The 15027-nt window shown below is 41.8% G+C and overlaps 1 protein-coding gene across 1 annotated transcript in view; it reads left to right on the top strand.

Annotated features, from left to right (window-relative positions):
• LOC144733868 (uncharacterized) overlaps positions 1-15027 on the top strand; it is a 210360-nt gene that overhangs the window by 60572 nt on the left and 134761 nt on the right. Inside the window, exons 16-17 of the mRNA XM_078615876.1 lie at positions 4602-4697; positions 14444-14745. Coding sequence (XP_078472002.1) covers positions 4602-4697; positions 14444-14745 — 398 coding nt within the window. The remainder of the gene's footprint in view (positions 1-4601; positions 4698-14443; positions 14746-15027) is intronic.

Below are 15027 nucleotides of genomic sequence, written 5' to 3' on the forward strand. Positions count from 1 at the left end.
TTCGATTTAAAGCTTTCGTGACTGCAGAGATTAATCTTCTTGGTTCTTTCGGTAAAGTCACGTAGAAGGGAAGTAATAAAATAATAAAAATAAAACATAATAAAATAATTCTCACGACGTTTTGGCCACAACGCAAGCAGCCGTCCTCAGGTGAAAACCAGGTCTGTCGAGGCGACAGCGTCTGAATGAAACAGCACACGAGCTTGGAGCATATATATAAGCTGGGCGCCTTGACAAAGGAATTTGCATATCAAGAGGAATTTAGCATATTTATGGGAAATGCAGGAATGTGATTAGTACTACATATGCATGTGCATTATGCAGGATTAACAGCATCAAAGGGAGAGGATATGGGAAATGCAGGTATGTGAATAGTACTAATTCAGCATCAAAGGGAGGGGGTAGGGGTAGCATTAATAAAGGGAAGGAGTGTTAATAATATGTAGCTGCAGTAACTAAAACCAACACGTAAACAACTAAAGTATAAACTACATAGTATCATCAGTATACTTACTATACTCTACAATAAGCTGAGTTACTCACAGTAAGTAATACATTACAATTCTACGTCGTAAAAATGATATAATATGCCTCCATCTAAACTTTATTCTCTTACATCACACGAGTCTACACCGTACTATATACTACCATAGACAAACCCAACATTAAATTATATACTGTATTGCTATAGACCTTATACATTTTAATATAACACTATGTATTATTCTACCCACCCTAATGTGTATCACACTGCTATATATTTACTATACAATTACGATACTATATATTACGTTGTACATTGTATTAAGCATATAAATGTTATACTATTTGCTATACACTGTACCATTGACCGTCGTGTCAATGGGTGAGTCGTGGAAGGAAACTTGCAGCGGAGCAAAGAATCCATTCCCTGCGGAGAATACAATGCCAGTGAGTGGAACGCGGTCTGAAAGTCACTGTAAACGTGAACACAATCAGTTAAGATCCGAAATGGTTTATTACGTCCTTCCAATGATTGCTAAGCCAGAATCCATCTTCTCGGTTGAAATTGTCTCTGTGTTTGTATATGTGGATCGCCTCATGAACGAATCTCTCATGATAGCCAGATGGCTTGCAGAGAACCTCTGTCTTGGAGAAGTCAATGTCATGTGAGCCCACTGAATTGTAACAGTGATCTGCCACGGCTGAGGTGTTTGTCCTACCGTGTTTCAGGTCTGCTTTATGTTCACGGATGCGGTCTGAGACATGTCGTTTGGTTTCTCCAATGTAACTGCTACCACAGAGGCAACTTAGTTTGTAGACGCCAGGGTACTGTATGTCTGGAACCACATTTTTTACAGACGGGACCAGATCACGGATTTTATGTACTGTGTTGAATCGGACCTGGATCTTGTGTTTAATCAGGATTTTGGAGATCTTTTTTGTGACCCCAGCAATGTAGGGTAAGGTGATGGTCTTGAAAGGCTCCTCAACAGGATCCTTCTTGATGGTTGGAGTGATGGCCTTGCGGATTGTGTAGTCGGAGTAACCATTAGCCTTAAGAGCTTGGCGTACGTGTTTGAGTTCACTGGCAATGTGTTCCTGGTCGGAAATGCATTGGGCTCTATGGTACAGAGTCTTGATGAGGGAATTCTTCTGGGATTGGATGGTGGTGGGAATCCGGTTTTAGGTAAGCATCCGTATGGGTGGCTTTCCTGTAGACAGAGTGGCTCATTGAACCATCAGGTCTCCTTTTAATTAGGACATCCAAAAAGGGTAGCTTGCCATCTTTTTCGACTTCCATGGTGAATCTGATGGCTAGGTGTATGGAATTGATGTGGTCGAGAAATTGGTCTAGAGCAGGCCGGCCATGTGGCCAGATGACAAAAGTGTCATCTACGTACCTCTTCCATAAGGTCGGGCGTAGAGTGGCAGTCTGGATGGCGTCAGTCTCAAATTTCTCCATGAAGATGTTGGCTACAACCGGAGATAGGGGGGAGCCCATTGGGGTGCCCTCAGTTTGCTTGTAGAAAGTTCCATTCCAGGTGAATTATGTATTGGTTAAGCAGTGTCTCACCAGGGGGGGTACCCCAGCATTCACTCCTTGATGAACCAAGTCTTCAATGATTGTGATGGTGTCAGGTACAGGAACTTTGGTGAATAAGAAAACCACATAAAAACTGACAAGCAGGTCGTTTGGGGACAGGGCAATCCCCTTGATTGTCGATACCAGGTCAGTAGAGTTTAGTACCGCAGAGGTGGTTTTTCCAGTGAAAGGCCGAAGGATTTCAGACAAAAAACGAGCCAGTTTATAGGTGGGGGAGTTGATAGTAAAGCCAATGGGACGAAGAGGTGTATCTTCTTTATGTATCTTTGGCAAGCCGTATAATCTTGGTGGCCTGGCTGCAGAAGGTTTCAACGAGAACTGTGGTCTGATCAATTAATGTGGTTGAATCAGAAATGATTTGCTTGGTTTTAGAGATGAGGCTGTTGGTGGGGTTTCTTTTTATTTTTGTATAGCTGCCATCGTTGAGTAGTTCTTGGATTTTGTTGTTGTATTCTGTTTTGTCCATGATGACAGTGGCATTGCCTTTGTCGGCTGAGAGGATGACAATGTCATCCCTCTTTTTTAATTGAGCTAATTCAAAACGCTCGTCTTTGCTGATGTTGCTAGCTGGAATCTTAGCGTTTTTGAGGGTTGCAGAGATTTCAGATCTTGCTACGTCTGCAGCGATGTGACTCAGGCCCTTGAGAGCTACATCTACTCTAGCAATTATATAATTAACTGGTATGTGTCTAGGTGTGACTGCAAAGTTTAGTCCTTTAGCTAAAACGGATTTCAGACCTTCAGAAATAGAACTGTTACTGCGATTAATTACGACTTTGTTAGCATCTAGCTTTTCAATGTGTGGGTCCGGTTTCTTGTTTGAGAGGCGGTTGAATTTGGAAATCAAGTTGTCCTTACATTTGGTCGACATAGCGGCAGCTGAAGAGGCAGTCATTTTATCTACATGTTTCCAATCCGATGTGGACATTGTTGCACTCAAAGATAAGTGTGATTTGTAAAGTGTCTTGTCTAACTGATCTAGATCGGTGCGCGTAAGTCTGATTTTCTTTGAGATAAGAGCTAAGCTAGTTCTAGACAGAATTCGTTTAGCATTAGAAGAAGTTACAGCAGGGAATGGATTCTTTGATCCGCTGCAAGTTTCCTCCCACGACTCACCCATTGACACGACGGTCAATGGTCAGTGTATAACAAATAGTATAACATTTATATGCTTAATACAATGTACAAAGTAATATATAGTATCGTAATTGTATAGTAAATATATAGCAGTGTGATACACATTAGGGTGGGTAGAATAATACATAGTGTTATATTAAAATGTATAAGGTATAGAGTGGTTTATAGCAATACAGTATATAATTTAATGTTGGGTTTGTCTATGGCAGTATATAGTACGGTGCGATGTAAGAGAATAAAGTTTAGATGGAAGCATATTATATAATTTTACGTCGTAGAATTGTAATGTATTACTTACTGTTAGTAACTCAGCTTATTGTAGAGTATAGTAAGTATACTGATGATACTATGTAGTTTATACTTTAGTTGTTTACGTGTTGGTTTTAGTTACTGCAGCTACATATTATTAACACTCCTTCCCTTTATTAATGCTACCCCTACCCCCTCCCTTTGATGCTGAATTAGTACTATTCACATACCTGCATTTCCCATATCCTCTCCCTTTGATGCTGTTAATCCTGCATAATGCACATGCATATGTAGTACTAATCACATTCCTGCATTTCCCATAAATATGCTAAATTCATCTTGATATGCAAATTCATTTGTCAAGGCACCCAGCTTATATATATGCTCCAAGCTCGTGTGCTGTTTCATTCAGACGCTGTCGCCTCGACAGACCTGGTTTTCACCTGATGACGGCTGCTTGCGTTGTGGCCGAAACGTCGTGAGAATTATTTTATTATGTTTTATTTTTATTATTTTATTACTTCCCTTCTACGTGACTTTACCGAAAGAACCAAGAAGATCAACCACTTCGTTGAGCTGCTATCAATCGTAATAGTCAGGGTTACTTCTGAAAAAGAGCGACTACACAGTTCATTGGTGGAGCCTTACACTTGGTAAAATAAAATTGTTTATTGATTATTATTTTAGTAGATTGGCACTCGCCTGGAGGACCAAGGAGACCTGGCTGGAACAAAAACAATTACATTAAATTTGAAATCACATATGGCGATGGCTCTGCTTGTGTGCCCTAGCAATTTATAAAGCTCTCATATTGTCATATGTAATGAATTAATTGATATGTGGCTACTTTATTCTGTAAAATTCATGAGATATCAATTATATGTAAAATGTAATACAAATGTGGAGGAATCAATGAGAGAAGGTTATGAGAATAGAAACCTTCCTGTGATAGAGATCGAAGAGGAATAGAGAAGTAACTGAGTAAGTACAGTGAATCGTTGAGTAAGTGAGTGAATCAGTGAGTGACTGGAGTGAATCAGTGAGTGGAGTGAATCGGTGAGTGCGTGGAGTGAATCAGTGAGTGCTGGATCAGTCAATCCTGACAAATCTACGTTGACTTTTCTCTTAGGGAAGCTGATAATTGGAAGCCCAGATGAAGAGGAATTGTCAAAGTTGTCTGCTGATTCAGTTCCATGGCATGGAATCATATGCAATAACTGTGAAGGTGATTATTTCGTGCTTTACAAACAACAAAATCCCCGTAAACGATAACATATATTGATGTTGCATACAATATAACTTATACCTAATTAAATGTTAGCACACTGATTAGATTTTTACACGTAATTCTTAAGTGTGTTATGATAAACTCGAATTCCTAAATAGATTTAAAAATGTATTAATCTAAGAGAGACTCAATCAATATATTTATTTTTCATTAGGCATTTGAATTGGTGACCATTCGTATTTTCAGATCAGTTTTCCTCAAACGTTATCGCGACTGCGCTCGCAGTGTCACGTCATACGACGAAGAATCAATTTGCAACTTTTGCGGAGCAGTTGCAACCCTCCGTTTATTCATTATGTTGCCCACTCAAAATGAAGGACGTGGGCAGGTGCTTCAAATCAAGAGCAAACACATGTATTGTTAAAATCTCTAAAATGCAACAGCACGTATGTCATACACAGCAATTTTCAAGCGAGTCGCTATTGACTATGTGACTGGTGTTCAAGGCAGGTTACTCAATAACCCTGCCAGCCACCTACAGGCCCAACTTAGTATCGCATGCTGGTGTACACGTGCATTGATGTACTGCACAGCACATAAGGTCCTTCACAAAACCACACTACTCCATTTCTGCACGAGGAAATAATTAAAAAGAGTGGTCCATTCCTAATGTGCCACAATTCATAAAACTTTTTTTTTGTAAAAACGACCCCATTTAAAGAGGGCATCGCGGTACTTTAAACCATGAATTAAACGAAGGTAGCCCTACTTATAAAATCAAGACATACATACAAATATAAAAATGAGGGGGCATACTCAAGGAAAAGCTAAAAGGAAAAAAATAGACTTGCAGAGTTTTCTGAACTGTTCGGTGCTCAAAGCCAATCTGAGATCCGGTGGAAGAGACTTCAAGATCTACAACCCAGCATAGAATTATAAATCTAGGCTGAGCTATCAGGGCCGGGACTGCATGGACTGAGGACCAAGGCCATGTTTATCTTTCTAAATAATTACAGCTAACTTAAATTGCAGGCGATAGCTGAAATATAACCAATGCACATCACAGAGGATTGGTTTTATATGCTCGAAATAACTAACACATCGAATCATGCGGGCAGCCGCATTCTGCACAAGCTGCAGTTTCCAAACTAGTCCACGAGGCAGCTTAGTCTACAAAGCATTTCTGTAATACAAATATGTTGACACAAAAGCGTGAACCAGTGTATCAAGATCATTAGCAGATAAGGGGGGAGTCGCAACCCTCGGAGCACTCTAAGGTGATAAAACGCTGCTTTGGCCACAGCAGCAACCTGAGGACGCATGGTTAAGCTACAATTGAACGGTACAACTAGGTTGTGCACCACTGTTACAGGGAGAGTGCGTTCTCCATTAATTAATGGAGCCTCAAGCTCTGACCCATCCTCGGCCAACTCTCTGACCCTACAATCATTGGCTCTGTACATAATAAGAGGTGTTTGGGTCTGTCTTGGTAGGATTTAGCCTTAGCCAGTTCTGCTGCATCCATGCAGCTACCTCTGCCAGACAGTCTGTTGAGCAGGCGAGAGCTGCATCTGGGTCACCTGAGAAGGATATATATATATATATCTGGGTGTCATCGGCATACTGATGGCACTGTAAACCGTGCCTCCAGAGGATAGCTCCCAGTGACCTAACATAGACATTGAATAAAAGGGGAGATAAGACTGACCCGTGAGGAATACCATGAAGGGAGGGTTCAGCAGGCCACCTGCTGGGTTTTGCCCTGCCATAAAGATCCAATCCACTGTAAGTCAGTGCCTCTGACTCCTGCCAGGTCCTGTAGGCACCGCAACAAAATTCCATGATCAATTGTATCAAAGGCCGCTAAAAGGTCCAACATAACAAGGGCTGAAATACAGTCCATGTCCATTGCCATGAGGAGATCGTCTACCATGTAAACCAAGGCGGACTCAGTTCCATGATGGGCCCTGAAGCTTGATTGAGTGATGTCAAAGAAGCACTCGGCTCCAAAATACGACCACAACTGGGAGGAGGCCACCCTTTCTATAATTCCCTAAAAAGGGAAGATTGGAGATCGGGCAATAGTTAACCGGGATATTGGCAGCCAGTCTTGTTTTCTTTTAGAGAAGGTCCAACTAAAGCCCTTTACAGGGGTTCCGGGAGCACTCCTTCTGAAAGTAAATAGTTGACCAATTCGGTCATCATCGGGATCAGTGGCTCAAAAGCCTCCTTAGCAAGCCAAGAGGGACAGGCATCTAAATTGCAAGTGGCCCATTTCATCCCCACAGTAGTCTGGACAAGGTCTACAGGCAGACAGAGGTGGGACAAAGTCATTGTTATGCAAGTCCAAGTCGAGTCGCAAGTCATCAAATTCATGACTCGAGTCTGACTCGAGTCCAAGTCACATGACTCGAGTCCACATCTCATAGGTGGGACAAAGTCATTGTTATGCAAGTCCAAGTCGAGTCGCAAGTCATCAAATTCATGACTCGAGTCTGACTCGAGTCCAAGTCACATGACTCGAGTCCACACCTCTGCAGGCAGAACTGGTAAACAATGCCTCAAAGACAAAAGAAGCCCTGGGGTCCAAGCTAAGATCAAGACTAATTTCTGGGTAGATACCCTCTCTCATGTGATCGATCTGATTAGCAAAAAACTTTGCAGCGCTCTTCAGAAGGAACAACCTTTATGGACGTACAGTCTCGGTGAATCAACCTGTTGACCATCCTGAACAGCTCAGCAGGGCGGTTCCTTGGCGATTTAATCCTCATAGCGATGTTCAAGTTCAAGTTCAAGTTCAAGTTCATTTATTAGGTATAGCCCTGTGAGCCATTCAGCTCTTGAATCGGGTGCAACCGCAACAAACAAAAAACAAAAACATGAACAAGAAAACATCTTAAAGTGAATATGTGACTAAGTGCAAACAGAAAATCCAAGAAAAGACAGCAAAATATTGCAGAAAAAACACCGTACACCAACGCTGTGTGCAAAAATCCCAGTGGGATGCAAGTCAAACAACAACAACAACAACCACAAGACAGCTTAAATTAAGGCCATCAGTCTAACTCTGTACTACAACAAACAAACATGGCTAAACCAATACACTTTTCGAAATCACCAAAATAAAGCCATGAAAGCAATGAAAAAGCAATCATAGGAACTGTGACAGAATTTTCACAATAAATGGCATAAACAACATGTACTACCAAAACCCTGCAGCCATAGCTGGCTGCATGAGTCACTCCACCTTTAAGATCAGCACACTAAATCAAAACACAGGTCATACTTTGTAGCGATCATCCGGAGCGAAACATTTTATTTTAGGTCACTGAATAGCACTGGCAGCTAGGGGTGTACAACTCCTCTAGAGCAGTTTTGAGTGAAGATCTCATAGGTAGTGACTCAAGTTTCAATTTATTGGCAACAGCATTCCAGACCCTGGGGGCATCAATAGCAAAGGCCCTTCCTCCAGTATATGTACGGCAATAGGGAATATTAAGCTGGTAAATGAGTGTAGACCTTAGGTCAAATTTGTTCTTTGAAACAGAGATGAGATCCAGCAGGTAATCTGCAGATTCTTTTGCAAGTACATCATGAATAAATAAGATCTGGTGCACAAGCCGTCGAACATTCAGAGATGTTAAGTTTGACCCAATGTAGAGGTCACAGTGGTGAGTCCTATATGGGCAGTTCAATGCAAATCTTAAGGCCGAGTGATACATTGAGTCAAGCTTCTTCAGTACAGTACTTGGGGCTGATTTATAAACAATGTCACAGTAATCAAGTAGAGGCAGTATGGTAGCTTTAATCAATTCCAAACGGAACATAGGGGGGAAGCAGTGCTTGTGTCGATATAGAAAACCAATTTTAATTTTTGTCTTTTTCCCAATATAATCAATGTGATCTTCAAAATTCAGTTTTGAATCCAGGATGATCCCAAGATACTTATAGATCTTAACTTGCTCTATTTGATCATTATTTAAGGAATGTAATTTGGGGAAAATAACTTCCCGCTTTAGTCCTGGTGAGAAGCATAGCACCTTGGTTTTGGCAGGATTTAGGACTAGTTTAAGAGCAACTAGCTGATGTTGTAGTTTGTTGAAATCACTCTGGAGCTTAGCAATCACGTCATCCGGAGAGCGGCCAGCAGTAATTAGTACCGTGTCATCTGCAAAAAGATTTACCCTGGAATAATCCAGTTCAGTGCCCAAGTCATTTACATAAAGAGAGAACAAGAGGGGGCCGAGAATGGAACCTTGTGGAACCCCTTTTGTTATCTTAACACTGTTTGACCTCCAACCATCTGTGAATACAGTTTGGGTGCGAGAAAAGAGGTAATTTTTTAACCATTTTACTGTGTTTTCGGAAAAACCGAGGCAACTTATTTTACTAAGCAGGATGTTGTGGTCTACTGTATCAAAAGCTTTGGACAAGTCAAGAAAAAGACAGGCGCAGTACTGCTTATTATCAAGGCTACTGTAAATGTGATTCATAGAGTCTAATGCAGCAGATGTGGTGCTGTATTTTTTTCGGAACCCAGATTGTTTTAGATGTAATAGATTGTTGGCGGACAGGAAACTGATAATTTGGTAGTTCAATAATTTTTCAAAAATTTTCATCAACGGGGACAAAATTGAGATAGGTCGGTAGTTATTTGGATCATCTTTAGGGCCCCCTTTGTGAAGTGGACGAACATAGGAATGTTTCCATTCTAGAGGAACTGATGCTTCTTTGATGGACAGGTTGAAAATATGGGCTATAGGTTTGTATATTAGGTGACCAACACTTAGTAGAGCAAAGACGGGAATACTATCTGCTCCGGTAGAGGAGGACCCTTTGAGGAAGGACAGTTGTTTCAGAACATTACTTTCGTGGATTGGCTGAAAACTAAATTCGCTTAATGTTTGGATAGGGGTGTAGGAATTTGCATGAGCAGGGGTGACTCCCAATAGATTATCAAATAGGGTACCAGCTTCAGAAAAATGAAGGTTAAAATTGTCAACTATTTTTTGGGGATCTGAAAAATATTCCCCATTTCGGTTAAGCTGAACGGGCAGATGATCTGTTTTGGATGCCTTTTCGATACATTTGATTGTTTTCCAGAAAATCCTGGCATTTCCATGAGATTCAAGGAGAGTAGAAGAGAAGTAGTCATTTTTTGCATGCCGTATTTTTTTGACGCATCTATTCCTTAAAATCCTGTATTCTAGCCAGTCATTAACCAAATTACTTTTCTGAGCACATGCCCAAGCCTTGTCTCTAGTTTTCATGAGTTTTGTAATCAAAGGATCAAACCATGGTGGACGATTGCCTTTAGTTTTAAATTTAACCAACGGAGCATGTTTGTTAAGAATTTGTAGAAACGTGTACCTGAAGGTCTCCCAAGCCGTAGTCAGGTTTGGAATATCACAGACCTTGTCAATATCCGAGTGAAGCACATCATTAGTAAATGCCTGTATGCTGAAGTGTCTCATGGAGTGCTTCTCAACCAATTTAGGGGGGGCTTTGTGTCTGGCTGATGATCTCACCCCAAAAATGAAGGAGTGATCACTAAGGTTATTACCTAGAACACCAGTCAGTGCGAAATTGTGAGGGGCATTTGTCAATAGGACGTCAAGCAGAGATGACTGTCCCGGATTTTTTAGGTTGGGTCTTGTGGGGACATTTATTAATTGAAACAGGTTAAATTCATCTGCAAAATTTGTGGCCACGGCCGGCGGGTTTAGCCAATTCCAATTTAGATCACCCACTAAAACTATTTCACCTTTAGGGAGGCCCCCAAGAAGCTCTCTCAGTGCAGATGCAGCTTCAACATCCTTACCACTAGGCGGTCTATAGCAGCACACTACCAATATGTGTTGATTATTAGGGAGAGTTATTCTGAGAGCCAGACCTTCAAAGCAACATTTTTTAAACAAGGAGTGAGCTGGTGAACATGCAATAGTATTACGAACATAGATGGCAATTCCACCTCCTTTAGATCCTCGGTCAAGCCGAAAAAGGTTGTAGTTGTCAATCGTAATCTGCAAGTCATTGACGGCAGGAGTGAGAAATGTTTCTGTTAGGCAAAATATGTCCGGGTCAAGATTTGCTACTTCTAGTTTTAGTTGACTTAATTTAATCAAAAGCCCTCTGATGTTGACATGTAGAACACCAACACCTTTTCTGCCAGAAAAATCTACAGAATTATATGAGTTCTTTACATTTGGGCCAGGATGAAGCTCAATACCACCCAGAAATAAGAAAAGTAGAATTAATAGTTTGCACAGGTATTTTCTGTGAAAGGATGAAGAGCGACGAACCTTGGACGAATAGCAGCAGCTCACAGATGGTGTTATTTTTAAGAGCAGAATGAAGTTTGGAAGGAGTGCTGGTGAAGTAATGGGACAAAGATAGGGTTTAAAAGGATACAATGATGGAGTGTAGAAGTGTCTATAAGTTGTTTCATTAGCAGGTGTAGTGGCAAATTTAGCAATAAGTATTGACGCGAAGTAACGCGGGTAGCCGTTTGTAGAGTTGAGTGTGGCACTAGATATGGCCGGGAGGGACAGTAGTAAGATACACAGCAGGTGAATTGACATCTTTAAAACACTAAATTTAAACACACACACAGCTCACTCACACGCAGCTCACCCTCACCCACTCTCACGCACAGCCCACACCCATGCAGCACAACGCACACACGGCCGCACACGCCGCCGCCATCTTGCTGCTGTTGTTGTTGCAGCTGCTGTTGTTGTTGCAGCTGCTGTTGTTGTTGCAGCTGCTGTTGTTGTTGCAGCTGCTGTTGTTGTTGCAGCTGCTGTTGTTGTTGCAGCTGCTGTTGTTGTTGCAGCTGCTGTTGTTGCAGCTGCTGTTGTTGCAGCTGCTGTTGTTGCTGCTGCTGTTGTTGTTGCAGCTGCTGTTGTTGTTGCAGCTGCTGTTGTTGTTGCAGCTGCTGTTGTTGTTGCAGCTGCTGTTGTTGTTGCAGCTGCTGTTGTCGTTGCAGCTGCTGTTGTCGTTGCAGCTGCTGTTGTCGTTGCAGCTGCTGTTGTCGTTGCAGCTGCTGTTGTCGTTGCAGCTGCTGTTGTTGTTGTAGCTGCTGTAGCAGCTGCAGCCGACCCAACTGCAGTTGCAGGAGTCATACACGAAGCAGCCGCAGCTGTGTGTACTACAGCAGAGCAGCAGCGGGCGTGCGGCCTGGAGGCGCCGAGGCCGAATAGTTGCGTGATGTGGACGTGGAGAGGCGAGATGTTTGGCCCATCAGCTTCATTGTTCTGCTTCCATTGACGAGCACCCTCCACGTAGGCCTCGACGTAGGCCCCCACGTAGGCCCCCACGTGGGCCCCGACGTAGGCCTCGAAGTAGGCCTCGACGTAGGCCCCGACGTAGGCCTCGAAGTAGGCCTCGACGTAGGCCCCGACGTAGGCTTCTATGTAGGCCCCCACGTGGGCCTCGACGTGGGCCCCGACGTAGGCCTCTATGTAGGCCTCCACGTAGGCCTCTATGTAGGCCTCCACGTGGGCCCCGACGTAGGCCTCTATGTAGGCCCCCACGTCCGCTCGGCCTCTGCCGATATCTGTGATATGTACTTTTTTGCCATGAAAATAGCTCGTGTGTAAGCCCATTGACAGAGTTGTTTGATCATCATCGAGCTGAGATCTGCACCAGCATCGATTCATTGTCTTAAGTTGTACTTTCAGGGTCCTGAGGTATCTGGGATAGCAGGGGGTGGTCGCGATAACTTGAGCATGAAGATGGCGTCAAGGAGAGTTCATCAACAGCAGATCGGAGCACTAAATTGTACTCATCAACCCTTTCATTGATGGCACCTTTGTCATAGAGGAAATATGGGCCAATAAGGCATTATGAAATCCAGAAGGGGTCATTAGCCTTATAGGCCGAAACCAGCCGTCAGAGAGGGGTGGGGAGACCCTTTATTTCAGAATGAATCACCCTGTTATCAGTCCATAGTCCGGATTACATTTTAATGGCCCCAACTGAGACCCTGGCCGAATACTATGTCGATCATGGGTTGGGCCCTGATTAAACTGAGTAAATCCCATGGAACCAATGGCATCCAAAAGGTATGTAGCCAAACTGTCAAATGGGTCATCCATTCATGTATTCAAATTTCCCAGCACAATTGTACGAGGGAATTATAGCGCATTACACGACCAAGCTGGTGTTCATAAGCATAAACTTAAGTACAAGCTCCTTCTTACCACTGATACCTATGTGTTGCAGCTAAATGGACATGAGACTCCCTGGATCTGCCTGAGCTGCAGTTTAAGCAGATCCAGGGAGCATCAGCTCGGGCAGATCCAGGGAGCAGCAGTTCGGGCAGATTCAGGCAGGCTGCAATGTGAAACGCTTTCAGTGAGGGCTTAGCTGCTCCGTGATTAATCTAAAAAATAACTACTCTATAATATACAACTGGAAAACATGAAGGCGACTTTCAAACAATAATAAATGTATTATTAAGTAGAGAAACATGATTTCGTCAAACTGTAATTATTAACCATCACGGTGATTTAAGTTTTGACTAAAACCTTTCGTGACTGCAATAATTTATATTCTATGATTATTTCGTAAAGGCACGTAAAAAGAAAAAAATAATAACAATAAAATTATAAAAATAAAATGAAATGTAAGTGACTCGATCAGATGAGTTTTCTTGTCTCGGAGTTTGTTAAAAAAGCTTATGGTTATGTGGAAACCCTCCCCGTAGAGGCGGTTAAATTTTGACTTAAAACTTTCGTGACTGCAGGAATTAACAAACTCCGAGACAAGAATGCTCATCTGATCAAGTCACTCACATTTCACTTAATTTTTTGTATTTCATTAATATTTTTTTATATATACGTGATTTTTGTCTGAAAGAACCATAGAATGTGAATTCCTGCATTCACGAAAGTTAAGTCAAATTTTAACCGCATCTACGGGGAGGGTTTCCAAATAACCATGATATTTTTAACAAACTCTGAGACAAAGCTCATTTGATCGAGTCACTCACATTTCTCTTTATTTTCATTTATTTTTATTTTAGTGTTATTGATTTTTTCTCTACGTGACTTTACCGAAAGAACCATAGAACATCTATGTGATGTTTTTTTTAGTAATCCCTGTGATTGGGTTGAAACCATCAAACTCACTACACACTTAAGAACAATGTTTCAAATTGCCGGTTGGAATAATTTATAGCTACTCGAAATGTTCTGAAGTTTTTTCGTCTCAACAAGCATCGTTAAAATAAAAATAATCGTCACGTGTGACTGGAACATGGATTTGAATCCCCAAGATGTCAGTGGTGTCAGCTTCAGTGCTCTGGTCTCTGTGTGTGTGTTGGTGGTGGTGGTTGTGATGCTTTGACACTTCACATAGCCTGGAAATTTACACACGACAATGGAATCAATCAAAGTTCACTCACCGTTGCAAAGATATGCAACGACTGTACTGTCGAGGGAATCACATGAATTTCGGATTAACCAGAGCAACACATTTGTTCGGTTTAAGCACGTGACTTTTCATCAACATTCTCAAGTATAACAATGTATAACTGTTTTAATAATTAATAAATTTGGGCTTATTAGTTATTAATTTCCCAAAAAATCTCAGTTGCGTGTGGTTAATCCGCAAATTGGATAAACCGCATGCGGATAATCGAGAGTCTACCGCGTTGCCAAAGACATGCGCACGTTAGAGAGCACTGCAGGATCCACGCATTTACGTAATTATGTTTCTTCACATCCTCGTCTTTCCAGAAATGACGCTCCAGCAGGTGGAAATTACCAATTTCGAGATGTTCCAAGTTTCGGGCACGAGCATATCTATGACAAACGTGAAGGTGAAGGATTCCCGAAGCGGCTTAACGTTTTTGTCCTCACAAAAGTACTCAGTCATGCATTTAACATTTGAAAACTGCACGTTTTCTGGGATTTTAAGCGATGCCATCAACATGAATATGTGGAATTATTATTTTCTATTGAATATTTCAAAGTCGACATTCACAAACTTTGGAAGGAGCGCCGTTGTCATAAATAATGCACAAGACTTCACAATTGAGGTAATTTATTTTGTAATTTACTCTTCAATTCGCGGAACGTTTTGTGAACTATTCGTGATTTTTTGTTATTAATGCTGCTGAAATTGTTACCAGACAGTAGTGGGGCCAGAGGGTTGTGTAAAAACACTTTCTTTTTATTTTATTTTTCACGTGGAAAGATAACTACAGTCGATTATGGATTATCCGGCGGCTTCGGGGGGGGGGGGGGGGTTGGGGGGCGGAGCGCCAGATTTTCTAAAGCGCCGGATAATCACATTATCATTATTTAGAATACCTTATTTT

Source organism: Lampetra planeri, chromosome 48 (assembly GCF_965212315.1).
Source record: "Lampetra planeri chromosome 48, kcLamPlan1.2.h2, whole genome shotgun sequence".
Taxonomy (NCBI): domain Eukaryota; kingdom Metazoa; phylum Chordata; class Hyperoartia; order Petromyzontiformes; family Petromyzontidae; genus Lampetra; species Lampetra planeri.